The following is a 17,040-nucleotide window of genomic DNA, read 5'->3' as shown; positions in this document are numbered from 1 at the left end:
GGCGGAGCGCAGCGGTCGGCTCCGGCTGTCCATACGGGAGCCGATACGCCGCGTCGTTCACTTCTGCTCTTTCTTTTTGTACTTCATCCCGCGAGAGCCTCCGCGTCTCCAATTTAACGCCATCGCTGAGTCGTCCGAATAAAATGGTTTCTCCGCACCCCGCTGCGCGCCGTGCTTCTGTGGCGGGGTCCTTTAAGGGGCGGTGCGCGGGGCCGGAAGGGCGTGGCCGTGCTGCCGGAAGCGGGGCGGGGCGCGATGCTGCGGGGCCGGCGGTTGCTGCTGCGCGGAGCGGCGTTGGCCGTGGGCGCGGGGCTGTGCGCGGGGCTGGGCGCCCGCTGGCGACGTCCTGATGGGGGCACGGAGGTGGCGGAGGGGCTGCTGGGCCGTCTGCCCGTGGTGCCGGTGGTGGCGGCGGCCTCGGGACCTCCAGCCCCCGTGGAGCCGGTGCGGACCGAGCTGACCAAGTACGGCTTGCCCGGGCTGGCGCAGCTGCGGAGCCGCGAGTCCTACGTGCTGTGCTACGACCCGCGGAGCCGCAGCGCGCTTTGGGTCGTCGAGCAGCTCAACCGGGACACGCTGAGCGGATCCTCCGAGCGATCCGCCTGCGGTTTCCAGGAGGACGGCTCCGTGCACGAGTACCACCGCGCTACCAACGCCGACTACCGAGGAAGCGGCTTCGACCGCGGCCACCTGGCTGCTGCCGCCAACCACCGGTGGAGCCAGAAAGCCATGCAGGACACCTTCTATCTCAGCAACGTCGCCCCCCAGGTAAGGCTGGGAGCGGGACACATCGCTCGTGAAAGTCGTGGCGCGGCGCTTCTGGGCTCTGTTGGTGCGTGGGCAAACCGGTGCGCGGCTGCCAGAGTGGGGGTGAGCTCTACTCACAGGGCCCTGAGCACTGCGGGAGTGTTGGGGACGTGTTAAGAATGAGGAGCTCTGAGCAATAAGGAAGCGCTGCGGTGAATGACTTTGCTGTCCAGGTCGCTGCCTTTGTGTCTTTAGGATCCTCACTTAAACCAAAATGCTTGGAATAACCTTGAGAAATACAGCAGAAGCTTGGCGAGGCACAACAAGAATGTCTACGTCTGCACGGGACCTCTTTACCTGCCCAGGTAAACACGAGGAGTCGGATGGGACCGCAGTGAGGATGTGTTGTGCTGGGAAGTGACAGCAGGCTGAGGGACGGCCGCGTCCCAGCTGCCCCAAAGCAGGAGTGAGCAGCTGAGACCCCAGCTGAGACCTGATGAGACCCCTTGCTCAGATCAGCAGCCTACAGGGTTTCTGCAGAAGGATGTTCTCTTAGCATTGGGATTTTGTATGTTTCCTATTCAAGCAATTATTTGGGCAGTACCCATGAGATGCACAGTAACACGGTCACTTTGGTTTGCAGTTTTTTAATCACGAGCAGTGTTTGATTAGTAGGGTATTAAGTTAACAGATTAAACTGCACATCGCTCCTAGGTTTCATTTCATGGACTGTTTGCCCACTTCAGAGCATGATATTTCCTGCAAAGATATTTATGTAGGAGTGTGAAGAGCAGTTTGACAAGCTGAGTTTTCAAAGAGCCTTTTGTTACATCCTAATGTAAAAGGAGAGATGGTGTGGAAGGGGCCTGGGAGGGGAACAGACCCACGTAAGCTCACCTTCCCAGTATCTCCCAGCCTGTGTTACAGCAGCAGGGCTGCTCTGTGCCACACTGCAGTGGGGGCTCACACAGGGGTGGAGGTGAAGAGCTGGGGGGGGTGGAAGTGGCACCGGGGTAGGAGGTAACGTTGGCCACTGCTCTTGGTGCAGGATGGAGGCTGATGGGAAGATGTATGTCAAGTACCAGGTGATTGGGAAGAACAACGTGGCCGTCCCCACCCATTTCTTCAAGGTGCTCATCCTGGAGAAGGAGAGTGGAGAAATTGAACTGCGCTCCTACGTGATGCCCAACAGCCCTGTGGATGAGAAGATCCCGCTTGAGCAGTTCCTGGTTCCCATCGAGAGCATTGAGCGAGCCTCAGGGCTCCTCTTTGTCCCAAACATCTTGAAGAGAACAAGTAGCTTGAAAGCTATCACAGCTGGAAACAAGCATTGAACTCTGACCAACCAAATCCAGGCAGCAGTGACAGTCCACAGAACATTTCCCCGTGTGTTTTTAAGTGTAAGAAATAAGAGAGCAGTGTTCCTGTCATCCCCTTCCCCAGTTTCATCAGTGAACCACACAGTGAAGCATGTCCTGAAGGCTTCTGAGTGCCTGACAGGTCCCAGTGCTCTAGACTTTGCCCCTAAGCTGCAGTACTGTGGGCGTTACTATAATTGCTCCATTTGTGTGCGGCTCATTATGACACAAAGGGAGATGATTTAATTTCTGTACTCAGAGGGAAAGATGGGAGCAAGACAGGTAAAATGAGAGGCCTTTCATTTCTGCTTCTAACTTTTATAAAATGGTTTTAGCAGTAAAGCTATGAAAACACAAAGTATTGGTCATTTTCTTATCTGTTCTCACCAAAGTCCCTGGATGTCCTTCCTGCTGAGATAAAGGTGGCTCCAGCTCTTCCTGCCCTTGGGGAAGGGTGGAATCTTTGAGTTGAGAGGGAGCTGGGGAGTCAGGCTAACTGTGACAGGAACAACTGCTTGGCACAAGGATTGAATTACTTCTTGTGAAGCTTGAGGACCACATTGCTGGAGGGGCACTGAGAATGCAAGACACCTGAATGCAGACTGCTCACCTACACAAAACACTCACACATGGACTCTGGAGGAAGAGGAGGTTAGGTACTGTTTTATTCTCTACCCAAGACACTGGAATTGCTGACAGTCAGTTTGCTGACCAGCTTTTGGCTGGATGCTGCAGGCAGAATGGTCCAGAGCTGCTGGAGACTTGGTTGAGCAGTGGTGCCAACTTCAGTCACTCCGTGTCCTCAGCTCCCACCATGTCCCTGGAGTGATCCTCTGCATTTGAACAGCAACAGGCTCTTCCTTGAGGCAGTCCAGCACAGAGGACAAGGTCAGACAAGGTCAGTGGTTTTCCTTCCCTCAGCTGTCAGTGGGAGTCTTCACAGCTTCATCAATGTGAGGTCTCAGTGCGGACAGAGAGATCAGCAGTGCTTCCTGGAACAGACCAAAGCACACTCAGAACTGCTGTCCTCCGAGAGGGCAAGCTCCTGCAGCTCCTGGCTGAGGCACTGTTGTAGGGATCAACACCGGGTCTGGCTGTGAGTCCCTGCCAGATACAGAAATGTTCTGTGCACACAGGCACTGCACACCCTGCCTTACCTCTGTTCGGATGGTTCGGCTGCCTTGGCTGGGGCAAGTGTTCAGGTAGAAGTCAAACAAGTCGCTTGGGTCGGTGACCTCCAGGTTTTGGTCTGCATCAACCCCAGCTTCCAAGCCCTGAAGACCTCCAAATACGACAAGGATGTGCCTATGGGAGAGCGCAGGGACAGGGTGAGGGGAGAACGACTCTTACCCCCACACCAGTGCAGGTGTTAAGGGATTTACATAGGGGAGATTCTCATGTGCCTTGAACCTTAGAATTGACTTTGTATAAACACTTTTTTTCACTTGGACACAGACCTAAAGGAGGGGAGAGTGACCTGGTCCACGGAGCTACCCCGCTCTGAGGTCCCAATGGAGAGATCGTAGCCTTCCTTGAATGGGCATTCTGAAAAGACAGCACCTGGCAGACAAACACAGTGTGGTTATCGTGGTGCTCTCAGCCATACTGCCTTCTGGGCAGTGCATACTCTTCACAGGTGAGTGGTAGCAGCAATGATTGCTTTCCAGTGCCACTAATGCACCTTCTAAATGAAGAATGATCCCTTTCCCTGCTTAATTCCCTTGCTGCAGGAGTCACTAGACTCAACTGCAGCACCTCAAAGCTCAGCAGGTACCAGGAGCTGTTCTTTGATTAACAGCTTATGATTCTCCTTCCATCAGAAGACAGTGAAAAAGAATTTTCTGGGGCTCTCGAGCTCTGATGTCACTGTGGGCTTTGATGTGAACAAGCGGGAGGTAGTTACCACAGAAAAGAGACAACCAACTCTTGTCTGTGTTGCCACAACATGGATGTTTAGAGCAGTGGTGATGTGGAGGTAGAGGGCAGAGTACTGGAGGGTGAATGGGGCAACTCATAGTTCTAGCTCTCAGATTTGAGCTACTTGAGTGCTAACTGCACCTCTGGCTGGTGGTCACCCATTGTGAGACAAAATGAGAATGTTAAGAAGCAGAAGTGTACCCAGCAGGCCTGAGATTGGTGTGGGAGCCTAGGTGGGATGAAGATCCTTCTGCACAGTAAAAAGCAAAGGCCCCTCCAGGCACTTACTGAGGCAGGAGGCGAGGCGGACGCTGTAACCCCAGTACAAGCCAGACACCGTGCGAGGGCAGTGCGAGGACACCACGGCGCCTTTTCGCACTTTAGTTTCTGAAATGGAAGCAGAGATGAACGGCCCCAATGATCATCTGTAAGAGCTGAACTTGGCCAGCCCCATCCTGAGGTTTCTCCTGTGTTCAGGCAGTGATTTGCTGCACAGCCAAGGGCTGCTCTTCTGAGTGCCTTCTGGAAAGTGAGCATTGTCACTCAAAGAGCTGACGGTTCTTCCCAATGAACTAGGAGCTATGCTGAGGGAGTTGGTAAATGGAACACAGAGTGGAGTGTCCTCAAACGTGAGTAACTTGAAGGCTGTCACACAGAAGGACCAACTGCAGCAGGAGTCAAGTTTGCAGATGCTAAAGGAGCAGTAGTCACCTGGATTCTGTGGTTCCTGCAGGCGCACAGTGACGCGCAGACCGGGCTTCAGCTGCTTGTCGATCTGCACCTCCTGCAGAGAGTCACCAGCAGCATTAGGACAGTCTGGAGGTACTGAGGGAGGTGGGGAGAAGAAAGGATGGGGCCTTTTCTGGCCTGGAGCTGCAATGAGGACTGCTGCAATCAGGGTCTGTGCTGAGTGAGTCAGCAGCCTGAGACTTATTTTGCTGCTCAGGGGTTCGAACCCAGCACAAAGCAGAAATGTGCCTGAATGGGCCTGCCAGGACCTGGGAAGCCATGAACAACACACGAAGGACAAAACAGCAACAGCATTAAACCCCATCCCAGCCTGCTACGAAGCAGGATGCTCAGAAACCCAGCAGCACCTTTAACCCACTGCACCTATTTCAAACATGACAGACAGGGTAAGTTGTTTTGGGATGTGCAGGTTGCACACTGACATACCTTCTTCATCCCACAGTTGACAAACGAGCCTCTGCCTGGCTTACTGGGCCGGTCTAACACCACACCTTCTCGGTACTCTGAATCCTCATCCACACGCATGTGGTGGGGGCTGTCCAGTGGGTTGAGGAGCCCTGCAACAGCACACAGGAAAGCAACAGCTAAGGACAGAACACAGACTATGGGAACGTAGGTGTAAGTACAGCTGCTCTGCTACCTCCTCCCTCTCTGCTCAAGTGAAGCACAGCACCTCACCTGTGCTATATGGTGAGGAAAAGACTTCAAGTTCTGTGCATTCCATGCAAAATGAGAGCCAGAGCTCATGGAGGGGAAGTCAACAGCCTGGGACAGAGAGAACTGAATAATTACCTGCAAATTGCAGATCCCCATGTTTTGGAAAAAACGATTTCCTCAAGTACCTGTTATTAGAGAAGGTTCAAATATGAAATTATTATTGTAATTAAGAAATACTAGTTTCAATTCTAGCTTTGTACTAATTCAAAAGAAGCACAGAGAAAACCACACTTAGCTCCCCCAAGTCTCTGCTGTTCTTTCAGTTAAACTGAACCACACATGAAGCAATCAGATCCTGTGTTCTTGCAAATCATGCAACAGATGCAGAATTTAGCTCCAGCATGAGAGACCCGTGCAAATCATCAGTTGCTATCAGCTGTTACTTCTGCCACTAATATAAGATGTACTATCTGACCACAGTGGACTTACTGAGGGCACTCCAAGTACTGCAGGATCCGAGCCAGCTGCACACAAGCCTTCCCTCTCTTCCCAATTCCTTCAAATTCCCCTTCCACACTCCTGAAAGAGAGAGAGCAGTCTCAACTCAGAACAAGACTGCACAGCCCCAAAGGGCCAGATCTCCAGAAGACCAAGCCCTTCTCTTAATCTAAGAATAACAGTTCCCTCAACCTCTAAAAAATAAACGGGCCACTTTAGAAAAGGGCTACTCCAGAAACAGAGACTATTAACAAGTCCTATTTGGAACTCTCCCAAGTCAAAGAGGGTTTTTTTGTTGTCCTTTTAATCTTCGTGGATCTCTTTTTTTTATATAACCTGGCAGCTGGATTCTACACCACTACAACACTTGGCCAGAGAACAGACACAGGTCAAGATGAGGAGTGGAAGGGACAGATGTCATTCCTTCAAAGCATCCTCATCTTCCCTGTGTCCCAGCTTCCAGCACAGGTAAGTGACCATCTCTGCCCCCAGAGGGCCCTGTGATCCTGGTGCTGGAGCACTTGCTTGGGGTACGGACACCTCTTTCCTAATCTCAGCTAAAAAAAAAAAAACACCAAAGAAGCGCTCTGCCTTCTGCAGAGCAAGCCAGCTCATCCGTACTTTGCATCTTCTCCGTACTCGTCGAACACCACGATCTCATCCACGCAGAAGATGGCGCACGCTCGAGCGATCTGCCCGGCCAGGTACGTCCGCAGCTCCAGCGACTGCGCGTTGTTGAGGATGGAGCCCGGCAGGGCCACGCTCAGCGTGTAGTGCCGCCCTGGGGACAGAGGGCAGCGCGCAGGTCAGCAGGGCCGCGGCCCTACAGCTGCGTGAGGCACTTACGGACCCTTTCCGCCTCAGCCCCCTGAGCGGCTGCACCTTTATCCTCCTCCTGCTGCTGCTGCTGCTGCTGCTCCTCCTTCGCCTGTTTCTCGGCCAGCTCCCGCACCCGCTGCTTTTCCAGCTTCTTCAGCAGGTTCAGCTCCTTCCATTTCTTCTTCTCTGCTTTCTCTGGCACGGACACAAAGCCCCTCCGGTTACGGGTCGGGCCGAGAGCGCTCGGGGCAGGCAGCACCGGGCCCCGCTGGGTCCCGACACAGCTCCGCTCCCCTCCTCGGACCCGGGGGACCCTTGGCCTTACTCTCCTGCTTCCAGCGCCGCCAGTTCACCTTCCTGTCCTCAACCTGCGGGCACAGCAGCCATTACCCCCGCGCTGCACTCAGGAAGCCGTAACCACGGCAGCCGCCCCGCGCTGCACTCAGGGAGCCGTAACCACGGCAGCCGCCCCGCGCCCACCTGCATGTCTTTGGGCCGCTTCGCCGCGCCGCCGTCCGCCATCTTCTCCCTCGCGTTCCTCGGCCACGCCCCTCCGCTGTTGTGATTGGTCCGAGGGCGCCGGTTCCCGCCCAATGGAGGCCGGAGCCGGCGTCACGTGAACCAATAGCTGGGCAGCGGGAAGCAAAGTGGCGGCGTTAAATCCCCCGCGCGGCCTGGCAAGCTAAGCAGGGCGCTTTCTGTTGTGAAGGAGGATGGGTGACTGCAGAGGGGTTAGGAAGCACGAGCGCTGCGCGTCTTCTGGGGGAGGGGGATGCCCTGCCCCGTGCAGGGTTTGTCACAATCCAGAGCAAGAGCCTGGGGATGTTAGAGGTTATCTTTGTGCTAACAATGCAATCTCATCGTGAGTGCACGAGCCAGCACCTTGTGTTCCTCGGCTGCAGCAGGCGGGTGAGTGGGTGCCTCTCCTGCAGCATTTGCTTCCTTTTCACGGGGTAGGGCTGCTCCTGCTCACAACAGGGGCTGTATCCTGAGCTGCAGCCCAACACCAAAGTCCTGCAGCACTGCTGCCACGGGGTGCGGTGCAGATGTTGCCCAGGGAATGGGTGGCAGTTCTCTGGGAGATCTGTGTCAGCCCCATAATTACAGACATGTTTAATTCTCAATTAATTCAACTTTAATAATTTAACAGTCACAAATATTTATCCTACATTCCGTTGCACGTAACTCCAGCACAACTGATGATCATGTTCTACACTTTTATCCAGCCTGAAATCAAGAGTGATGAATGAACCACCTGCTGCAACGCTGCTCCATTGTCCCACCAGCCCGAGCCCTCCCTCCCAGTGGGTGCAGCCATCAGAGGCTCCAGTTTTGCTTTGCAGCCCAGAAGATGCTGCCAGGCATCAACTCTGTACAATATATGGGTGCTCAGGGAAGGTTTGGCTATAGCCAAGCTCCATATAAAGGCCTATTTCCTGCAGCTACTGAACCTGCACTGACCAAGGGGATATTGCTAATTTTCGTCTCCCTGGCTTTACAATTTTCAGGATTGCAGGGATCAGCTGAAGGGGAGTGATGCCACACAGTCCCCTGAGGGAAGTGGTTGCTGGTGGGAATGCTGCCCTGCAGTGCTGCAGCAGTACTGCAGTGAGAGAAGGCACTCAGTGTGGCCCTGCAGGTAGGTCCTGAAACACCTTTTCAGAATTTGGTGGTGGAAAAGAGCCCAGGAGCTGTCCTTACCCTTGTGTCTTGCTGGACACATCTCAGAACTGACTAGCAAATTCTTTAAACCATATGGAAGAATGCTGAATGGCAGCAGAACGTGAGAAATGGCTCATACCCATTTGTCTGACAGAAAACGTGGTTGAAAGCAGAAAAATCAGGATGTAGCAGAGTTTGTAGCCAAGTAAAGGAATAGGAAGAAGAGCAGTCGTGGAGAGCCTGGTTCCCTCTGCAGTGCCTTCAGGGAGCAGTTTTCTCCAATTTCCATTTTTGCAGTATGTTGTCTGCTGCCTTCAGCGTGGCATCCTCCTAAATAAACACTGTGGGTTCAGTTTGGGGCCTCCAGCCAGGTTCCCCCTTCCCCTTGCTACACTCGTTGTTCATACAGAAACCCAATTCTTGCCCTGTGTTCCATGTGACATGGGCACAGCCAAACCTGAGCGGGCTGGCCAGGCCCAGCTGTGATGGCCCAACCACATGTCTCACCTTGGCAAAGCAGAACCGGATGAAACTGTTGTAGTTGTCCTTGTGGGCCCCACAGTAGAATGCTGAGAGCGGGATGGCTGCCAGTCCCTGGGGAGGAGAAGATGGGGAGTTATGTAACTGCCATAGGCTGAGGTCAAAGCTGTGGCCTGTTTTGCTCATGATCCTGACAGACAGGCTTGTATGTGCCCTTGATACTCTCCTCGGGCTGACAGAGTTGAAGCCTGACAGATCCCAAGTGTCCCCCAGCTTCTGGACACATCCATGGGATGGGAAAACCCCAGCCCTGTCTGGCACCATGGCCGTGACCCTAAAACCTAGCCTGGATGAGGACATTGCCCAGCTGCTGCTGCTGGCTCCTTGTGAGGGCACAAACTCACCCACAGTGAAAAAGGAGCACGTGAATTTACCTTGTTCTTGACCATCCACTTTGCAAATCTGGAATCATAGGGCTCATCGGAGTTGGGGACATCAGGGACTTCAGATTCTGCAGGGGGAACAGCACAGGGGCTGTGGCTGGGTGCCTCACCCCAAACCCACAGCCACTGGAAGCTCAAATGTGTGGTCCCTCCCCTCTTTGTATGGCATTTGTGCAGGTTCCTGTCTCTACTAGTGGAACCAGGCCAAGCTGATTCCCCTGCTTTGCTCTTCCCAAGCAACACTGCAACTCACTGAACTTGGAGATGTCTGCCACCAAGAAATAGGTGCCCTCAGGGACGATGGGTTTCATCCCCACCGCAACCAAGCTCTGGATCAGCTGGTCTCTCTTCTGCTGCAGCTCCCTGGGCAGTCGGACAAAGTAGCTTTCTGGTTTCCCGTAGTGCTCAAGCTCCCTCTGGAAACCCTGAGCCACGGCCTCCTGGGAAGGAAGAGGAAGCAGTGGGAAGATGGCCAAGGTTGGGCTGGGGGCTGGGGTGCTGGCTGCAGGGAGCTGCCTTACCTGCGCGGCCGTGGCACAGTGGTACACCGAGTTCTGGTGCACGGTACGCAGGTGCTGCAGCAGCTGGTTGGGTCCCACAGTCCAACCCACCTATGGTTGGGAGAGGAGAAGGAAGGTGGTGAGACTGTGTACCTCCCCAAGCGTTGGTAACACTTTCCAGACAGGGATGTTGTCAAGTAGTGTTGGTATTTTGGGGCACTGAGGCTCAAAGTCAAGTGTGCAATTGTCCTCAGTGCTGTGTCCAGTGTAACCTAGAGCAAAGGGATGGGGAGGCAGTGAGGTGTTGCATGGGGAACTTACCTTCCAGCCAGTGACACTGAAGGTTTTTCCAGCGCTCCCAATGATCACTGTGCGGTCCCACATCCCTGGCAAACTGGCTGACAACAGAGCAAGAGAAATCTGCCATGCTGATGTCTGAGCTGTGTTAAGGACATGATGGGAGCTCTCTGCCCACCAGAATCATAATGGTCTCTTTGGGCCATGATGGCATCTTTCCCCTGATTTCCCTGAGGCACATCCCGAGCAGCCAGACAGATTTCTCGTCAGCATGTCTTCACAATTAAGTGTTTTTCTATCCATGTAACAGTCCCAGGGGTTCCCAGAGGTGCAAGTATTACCTTGCTGCAACAGGGTGATTGCATGTTATGGAGACAGAAAGAAAATACCTCTGACATCATGCTAAAATGTGTGTCCCAAAACTAGAGGCACACAGAAAACTGTGGCTTTACACAGTATGAGATAAAATCCAGATTCACTGAAGCCAAAAGGCTCTTTGCTCTAGAACACATGTTGTGGAGCCACAACCCACTGGTTCTGGAAGTCAAAGCTACAGTTTAAGCCTTGGTGTGGTGGCTGAAATTGAAGGACAGCAAAATACCTCTAATGGGAGACAGGCCTGCTGGAGCTGTGCATGCAAGCAGCCCTTACAATTGCCAAAGTCCCCAGTTACAATCCCAGTTCCTTCCCTGGACGGAGCTGCCTAAAGATGTACCCAGAGGAGAAGCTCAGGATCAGCAGTGCTATTCTCCATACCAATGCGGATGTGTTCCTTCCCGTCGTACACCAGCCACTCGTACACTTCATCACTGAAGCAAAGGGTGTCATGCTTCACACACAGGTCTGCAATGAGCTCCAGCTCCTCTCGGCTGAACACCTGCAGCAGGCAGGGAGCAGAGCTGAGACACAGCACGAGCATCTTTGAGCACACAGTGCACCCTCAGAACCCTCTTTGTCGTGTGTCAGGAAGGGGGGAGTTGCTGCTGCACCTCGGATGGGGCTAGCTGAGCTGCAGCACCCCAGTGCTCTTCTCAGGGCTGTCCCCATAAGCCAGAGGCATTACCTTGCCCAAAGGGTTGTTGGGTGAGTTCAGGACAATGGCTTTTGTCCGCTCACTGAATTTAGAAGCCAGTTCAGCTGGGTCCAGCTGCCAATCTGCACTCGACATCAGTTTTCCTTCTTTCGGAGCTTTCTGGAGGAAACAGAGGAGAATTTCAGCTTGCTTTGCTGCCTCCACTCACTGCTCACCATGATGCAAGTCCTATTCCTTCCTCAGTGGCACTGCTCTGACCCACTCACCGGTCTCAGTGGGACGTACACGGGTGTCCCACCAGCCATTTTCACCATCGGCTCATAGCAGTCGAAAAAAGGCTCAATGATTATCACCTGGAATAGATGGGGAATGTCAGCACCCTCCTAGCCCTGCTCAGATCTGAATCCCTGAGTTATTGTAATATGGAGAACATGCAACACAAATGGGCAGTGATTAGGGAAGAATGACACTTGGGGCAAAAGAATGATTTTGCCTTATGTGCAAAAATATGTACAGAAATGAATCTGTGCCCTGCTGCAGCTTTTCCTTTAGAAACTCAGATACTGGGAAGTGAAGATAAAGCCTTTCCAGCACTGCAAATGGGCAAAAAAAACAGGCTGCAGCTGCCAGCAGATTTAGAAAGGGCTCTCCTGGGGAAAGGCTGTTCGTACAACAAGCCCAGACCTGAGGTTACCTCGTCACCTTCATCAATGAAAGCCTGGAAGCAGCAGAAAAGGGCCTGGTATGCCCCCACAGTCACCATCACATTGGTCATAGGATCCAGGTCTCGTCCAAGCAGCTTCCCAAAAAGCTGGGCTAGGATTTTCACCAGCGGTGGGTGGCCCTGTGGGGTGAGAGGAACAGGTGGGAACTGGCTGGTAGAAGAGGCACGAGCCATTTGGATAGGGCTGGGCAGCCAAGCACACTAGGACTGGTTTCACCACCACGATGGCTGCACCATCAGGTGCCTTATGCCGTGGGTGCTTTAGCAATGAACCCCATGCCTGCTGGTCCTCTGCGCCAGCCAGTGTGTCCCTGAAGCAGAGCAGGGGCATGGTCCTGCCTGAAACAATTCTCTCCATTTTTCTTTGCAAGGTATTCCAGCTATCACCAGCTCTCTCACTGCAGGTGACAGAAGTCCTGTTTCAATGAGAGCAGCTTCTCCTTGCCCAGCCAGCACTGCCAGAGGGGCATTTCAGACACTGCTGTCGCCCTGACCTCTGCAATGGCAAAGCAGGATGCTAGAAAGAAGACAGAGACAAAGCTGGAAGCTGCTGCAAGATGTTTGTCACCCCCAGAGAATGCAAATCTGGGTCACTGCCCAGCAAAGCAGCCAGGGGGCACCCAGCCTACGTGCCCAGCAGAGATGTGTGCTGCTCATGGCCCATCTGATGGGCAAGGCTCGCAGTACTGCCTAGCAGGAGGCTGTCCACGCACGAAGGCACGGGTGTACTGGTGCAGCATGTGCATCTCCCCGCTGACAGCTCTGCCGAATGCCTCCATCAAAAAGTCTGGCGGAGGGAAGTCAGGGAAACCTTGGCCCAGGTTCACCTTGGAGTAGGTGGCAGCCAGTTTTACAAAATCCACCCTAGAGAGATGGAAAGGAGAGAACAATAAGCATTTACAAAGGGTCTGGGCAGCCTGGTGCCATCAGCTCTGCTTGCCAGCATCCCATCAGCAGGGAGTGAGGTGGATGCCTCCATGGCAGGGCTGCTTTCTGGCCCATCCTCATTGTGTGCCCCAAGCACAGGGCATTTCAGACCTGTTTTAACTATATCAGAGACAGGTACTGTCTCTCTGGGAATGGTTTTAATCGTTTTGAAGGACATAGCACCAATTTTGGTCAGACCAGGGGTTTTCAAGCTGCAAAAATTAGCACCCAGACATCATGAAGGCTCTGCAAAGGTATAGTTAGCTGGACTCTGTGCCCACATCACATTCAACATCTCATCAGCACTTCGTAGCTTGAAGCTGGGTGCAGCCCATTACATTAGGTGCCTAAAGCCACATTGACCACCGGGGTAAACCAGGAGCTGCCCAGTAGCAGCTTAACTCACCAGATATTCTTATCTACTCCCTCCAGCCTCCGGGCTTGCACCAGCTTTGACATTTTTGTCTGCAAAGAGAGAGAAGGAGAGCTTGGAGGTTTCACAGGCAGCAGCAGGGCCACAAGAGAAGGGGACGTGCTCCCCCAGGTGGGTTGCCCTCATAGTTGTGCCCTCCCACCTCTGCTCTTTGCCAGGCCCTCAGGCCATTTGGTGTCTAATATACACGTGCATCATGGCTATGGGGCTGGAAGGGGGGAAGCACACCAAGCAAAAGCCTCACTCCAGCTCAATAAGCATGGCAGAAGTCTGCTGTCCTTGATGGGTGATTTATCACAAGGATGATGAAAAGCAGCAGAGGCAGAATTTAATAACTCAGCAGCACAGGAGACAAGGCAACCAGACAGGGAGGGGACTGGAAACTGGAGACAAATTATGCTTAATGCACCAAGAAAAGCCAGCATGGGGATGTAAGCAGTGAACCTCTGAAGCACTGAGACACAAAAATGATCTTCCCCACAGCAAGCAAAATGCATTCAAGCACAGACAAGGAAAGCACATGAGAACAGCTGAGAAGCGAGATGTGGAGCTAGGATGTGCAGGAAGAGGATCTGTCAGGATGATAAGAGATGTGGGGTCCCCCCTGCAGTGACTCCCTGCTTACCTGCTCACTGCTGCCCTTCCTGCAAGGCTGCACCAGCCTTTGAGAAGTGCCCCAAAAACGTTCTCCTTGTGGTCTTTGGATTCTTTACATAACTCCAACCCTTGCTGGGGTTTTTTGCAAATTAATGCAAGGAGCTCTGTGTTTCAGAGGGCAGCAGGTGGACTCTGTGCTCCCCTTGTAGGTGGCCAAAGGTGATCAGGATTTGCTGCCTCCCTGGATGCCGGGGAGCCCCATGCCTCTCCCCTGTTCCCTTTCTTTGCTGCACATGCCCATGAGTATCACAGTCAGAAAGACCGGGTGCCTGAGCTGATTTTGGTGGGAGTAGAAGGATTTGTGGCTTGGGAAGTAAAAGATAGCTGAGGGTTAAACATTAACAGTTCCAGTACTACATTATTATTTTTTTTTGTGGTGGGGCTGCTGCTGGCCACAGGTCAGACAATGTGACAGCACTGGCAAGTGTAATGGGGTCAGCAGGAAAAAGGTGCAAAAGCCTAGAAATTGCGTTAGGAGGAAGGGCTCCCACCCTTTCAGAAATGAAAATGACAAGATTTCTTCCTTTGATGTCCCCTTGTCCCATCCCCAGACTGCGTGATGCTGCCTTGGGTGGCTGCCCATTGGGCTGGAGGGCAACACGGGCTTAGGGCTTAGGGCTGTGCAGCTCCCAGATCCATTTCAGTCTGTTCTGCTCCCCAAACTGACAATGCTCCTCCAGTTGCAATTTGCCTAGCAGCCAGGGAGAACAGTTGTTTCTAAATGCAGAAGACTGAGCAGCTGCAGCCATGCTCTGCCCTCCAACACTGACTCCCTGCTGCATGTTATTCCCTTGCTCTGCAAGTTTCTGTCTCCAGGAGTATGCTGATATTTCATTTCCCAAATATTTTGCAACCCAAGAGGCTTTATTAGAAGACATCTTCAGGTGAGGCAATCCCATAGACAATGAGCTTTTCTCTGTATAAAGAGTACTCTCATGCTTGTGAGGTGTTCCCTTTAAACAGGCTACCTGGAAATAACTGGCTGCAGAGTAGATCACATCAGTGTGACTTCTCCTGACGTGCCCTATCTACTGTCACTGCCATGGCTCACTCCTTGGCTCCATATGCTGCAGACTGAGCCAGGGAACGGGCTGCAGGCCAGAAGCAGCCATGCTGGGCATTCAGTACCTCGCTGCAGTACGAGCTATATCCAGCGCTGCAATTTCTCTCCGGTAAGAAGTGACGCAGAAACGGTCCTGCTCTCCTGAGCATGCCACGGCTCCTGCTGTCTCACAGCACAGACCTGCATTTCCCCCAGACACAAAGCAAAGGGATGAGAAAATCACTTCCCAGAACAAAGCAAAGGCTCTGTGTACCTGGGGACACAGCACAAGTCCAGACCTGAAGGTGTGTTTTTGCTCCCTGGATAGGAAGCGCAGCCCAGACACTGTGTGTGTTGTCACTGCAGTGTCAAACAGGGCTGAGACTGCCCTTTGTGCCTGTGACACACAGGAGGGCAGGATCACAAGGGAAAGCACAGCTTCTGCTCCTCTCCCCCATTTCCATGCTCTCATCTGCACTGGGATACAGATACCAGCAAGAAGGCATCCACAGAAATTGGGTTTCCAATGCCACATTCCTATCTGCTTGCCTCAATCCCTGCTACCTCCAGCCTCTGCCTTTCTCCCCTGCAGCATGTTCATCTTCCTCACTGGGGCTGTGGCTTGGCCATGCTGCTCAGACACACTGCCCATTGGGACTTAAAAGGGAAACAAGGGCCTTAGATATATATGCTTATGGATTTGGGTGTTTAGATTTAAAGGAAATCAATTTAAAGGCCTCAAATTAATTTCTGTGCCTAACACAGACTGTTCTTTCACCTTAAGTCCCCTCAGCATTGCTGAAGAACATGGTATTAAAGATGAAATAACACTGCCTTGTTAGATGCTTTAGATTAAAGGGGTTGAGTCTAGAGGATGCATGCACTTCTATTTTCACCAGCTACAGGTTAATTTCTCATGCTACAAAAAATAAATAAATTTAAAAAAAAGAACAACACCAGATTTGAAGCTGGCCAGCCCACAGACAATGGCATCAGAACTGCTAGATGCACTTCCCATCATGCAAAACATGAGACCATTCTGAGCATTTTATGTTATTTTTAACACAAGAGCAAAGCAGCTGCCAGACAGTTTGATATCTCTTTGCCCAGGTGGGAAAAAAGAGCATGACTTACAGAAAACAAGAGATGTAGCATAATGTCTGGGGCTGTGCAGTACCTGCCTCGACCCTGTGCAGAGGACAGGAGCTGGGATAGGAGGTGTGAATCCTGTAGTTGACAAAACGGAGGCATTAAAAAGGGCTTTACTGGGTTGCACTGACCTGCAGAGCATGCCTGGGAGCTGTGCGAAAGGCTCCTGCAGCAAGCTGGAGGGAGCACTGTGGTTGGGGAAAGAGCCTGCCTCCTCTCTCCAGCCCTGAGCAGTGCTTTGGAAGTGGGGTCCGCCACCAGAGAGCCAAAAAGCCTGAGGAAGGCTCAGGGATCCCCTCTCCTCGTTGGGTTTTCAGGCAGTGCTGTAGCTGTGCTCCCTGCAAGGAGCCCGGCACGCAGGACGGAGCACAGCTGAAAGGTCACCGCAGGGACCCGTCACTCTCCTTTGGTCTCCTCCGCCCCAGCGCTGCCCAGACACTGCCGGGCTGCACCTGCAGGGCTCTGGGGAACAAGAGACCCCAGCAGCCACCACGGCACGGGGCACAATGGGAGTGCAGGGTGGATGCAGTAGCAGCAGCAGCCAGCGAGGGCACACGCGTTGGCCACTCAGCAGGGGCAGCGGTGGGGGTAAAACCGACTTACGTCAAGCTGGGCCACGCTGCATTATGCTGCAGAAGTCCTGCCCCAGCGCCTGGGCTTAACTTGCGTCCATGCTGGCTTCTCCATGGACCAGAAATGCTTCATCTGCTGCAGGGACTTCCTGGGAGGAGTCTGCAAGGCTGCAGGCAGGCAGTGGGCAGGCTGCGATGCGCCAATGGGGGACTGTGCAGAGAAAAGGAGGTCTGGGGTTCCTCAAAGGATAACGACCAACGTGCCGTGACCCAGCCCAAAGCCAGGCCCTGCAGCTCCGTCCGGCTGTGTGTGGTCATGGAGGCAGACCCCAGCCTCAGATGGGGTGTCAGCAGGGATGCAGGAGCTGTGCGCTC

General features: G+C 53.2%; 3 protein-coding genes across 9 annotated transcripts; 1 reads left to right on the top strand and 2 right to left on the bottom strand.

Annotated features, from left to right (window-relative positions):
• The first annotated feature begins 255 nt into the window (after positions 1-255).
• Positions 256-2,118, top strand: ENDOG (endonuclease G). Its single transcript, XM_065737549.1, has 3 exons — positions 256-768; positions 1,003-1,112; positions 1,796-2,118. Exons 1-3 carry the CDS (start codon positions 256-258, stop codon positions 2,079-2,081), a joined length of 909 nt encoding a protein of 302 aa, XP_065593621.1. The 3' UTR covers positions 2,082-2,118.
• Positions 2,119-2,742: 624 nt separating this feature from the next.
• On the bottom strand, positions 2,743-7,268 carry SPOUT1 (SPOUT domain containing methyltransferase 1). Of its 2 annotated transcripts, XM_065737546.1 has the most exons (12): positions 7,227-7,268; positions 7,072-7,114; positions 6,810-6,941; positions 6,549-6,708; positions 5,919-6,008; positions 5,565-5,614; positions 5,199-5,329; positions 4,734-4,806; positions 4,311-4,409; positions 3,563-3,665; positions 3,263-3,410; positions 2,743-3,097 (listed from the first exon to the last, which is right to left on the bottom strand). In XM_065737546.1, the coding sequence occupies exons 1-12, from the start codon at positions 7,266-7,268 to the stop codon at positions 3,023-3,025; spliced, it is 1,146 nt and encodes a 381-aa protein (XP_065593618.1). In that variant the 3' UTR covers positions 2,743-3,022. The 2 variants fall into 2 exon arrangements, with proteins under 2 accessions (XP_065593618.1, XP_065593619.1); XM_065737547.1 differs by lacking the exon at positions 4,734-4,806 and having other exon boundaries at positions 3,007-3,097; positions 7,227-7,242.
• Positions 7,269-7,883: 615 nt separating this feature from the next.
• On the bottom strand, positions 7,884-16,809 carry KYAT1 (kynurenine aminotransferase 1). Of its 6 annotated transcripts, none has more exons than XM_065737540.1 (14): positions 16,697-16,808; positions 15,031-15,145; positions 13,219-13,277; positions 12,599-12,749; positions 11,856-12,005; positions 11,428-11,514; positions 11,192-11,320; positions 10,885-11,005; positions 10,153-10,229; positions 9,853-9,942; positions 9,585-9,771; positions 9,323-9,399; positions 8,916-9,002; positions 7,884-8,738 (listed from the first exon to the last, which is right to left on the bottom strand). In XM_065737540.1, the coding sequence occupies exons 2-14, from the start codon at positions 15,112-15,114 to the stop codon at positions 8,670-8,672; spliced, it is 1,368 nt and encodes a 455-aa protein (XP_065593612.1). In that variant the 5' UTR covers positions 15,115-15,145; positions 16,697-16,808; the 3' UTR covers positions 7,884-8,669. The 6 variants fall into 6 exon arrangements, with proteins under 6 accessions (XP_065593612.1, XP_065593613.1, XP_065593614.1 ...); XM_065737541.1 differs by lacking the exon at positions 16,697-16,808 and adding an exon at positions 16,225-16,561; XM_065737542.1 differs by lacking the exon at positions 16,697-16,808 and adding an exon at positions 15,219-15,293.
• Between the last annotated feature and the right edge of the window lie 231 nt (positions 16,810-17,040).

This window comes from Cyrtonyx montezumae, unplaced genomic scaffold, assembly GCF_038088225.1.
Source record: "Cyrtonyx montezumae isolate F1298 unplaced genomic scaffold, pur_monq_1.0 scaffold_20, whole genome shotgun sequence".
NCBI classification, from domain to species: Eukaryota; Metazoa; Chordata; class Aves; order Galliformes; family Odontophoridae; genus Cyrtonyx; species Cyrtonyx montezumae.
This window is presented reverse-complemented; position numbering and strand designations above follow the sequence as displayed.

What these genes read in the sequence shown, in the direction of transcription:
- ENDOG (XM_065737549.1), top strand. Translation starts at nt 256, where the DNA reads ATGCTGCGGGGCCGGCGGTTGCTGCTGCGCGGAGCGGCGTTGGCCGTG. An exon ending in TCAGCAACGTCGCCCCCCAG is followed by an intron (nt 769 to 1,002) that starts GTAAGGCTGGGA and finishes TTGTGTCTTTAG; the next exon opens with GATCCTCACTTAAACCAAAA. An exon ending in GGACCTCTTTACCTGCCCAG is followed by an intron (nt 1,113 to 1,795) that starts GTAAACACGAGG and finishes CTCTTGGTGCAG; the next exon opens with GATGGAGGCTGATGGGAAGA.
- SPOUT1 (XM_065737546.1), bottom strand. Translation starts at nt 7,268, where the DNA reads ATGGCGGACGGCGGCGCGGCGAAGCGGCCCAAAGACATGCAG. An exon ending in AGCGGCCCAAAGACATGCAG is followed by an intron (nt 7,115 to 7,226) that starts GTGGGCGCGGGG and finishes CTGTGCCCGCAG; the next exon opens with GTTGAGGACAGGAAGGTGAA. An exon ending in TCAACTGTGGGATGAAGAAG is followed by an intron (nt 4,807 to 5,198) that starts GTATGTCAGTGT and finishes GACTCTCTGCAG; the next exon opens with GAGGTGCAGATCGACAAGCA.
- KYAT1 (XM_065737540.1), bottom strand. Translation starts at nt 15,114, where the DNA reads ATGCTCAGGAGAGCAGGACCGTTTCTGCGTCACTTCTTACCGGAGAGA. An exon ending in ATAGCTCGTACTGCAGCGAG is followed by an intron (nt 13,278 to 15,030) that starts GTACTGAATGCC and finishes CTCTCTTTGCAG; the next exon opens with ACAAAAATGTCAAAGCTGGT. An exon ending in GGCAGACATCTCCAAGTTCA is followed by an intron (nt 9,400 to 9,584) that starts GTGAGTTGCAGT and finishes TTCCCCCTGCAG; the next exon opens with AATCTGAAGTCCCTGATGTC.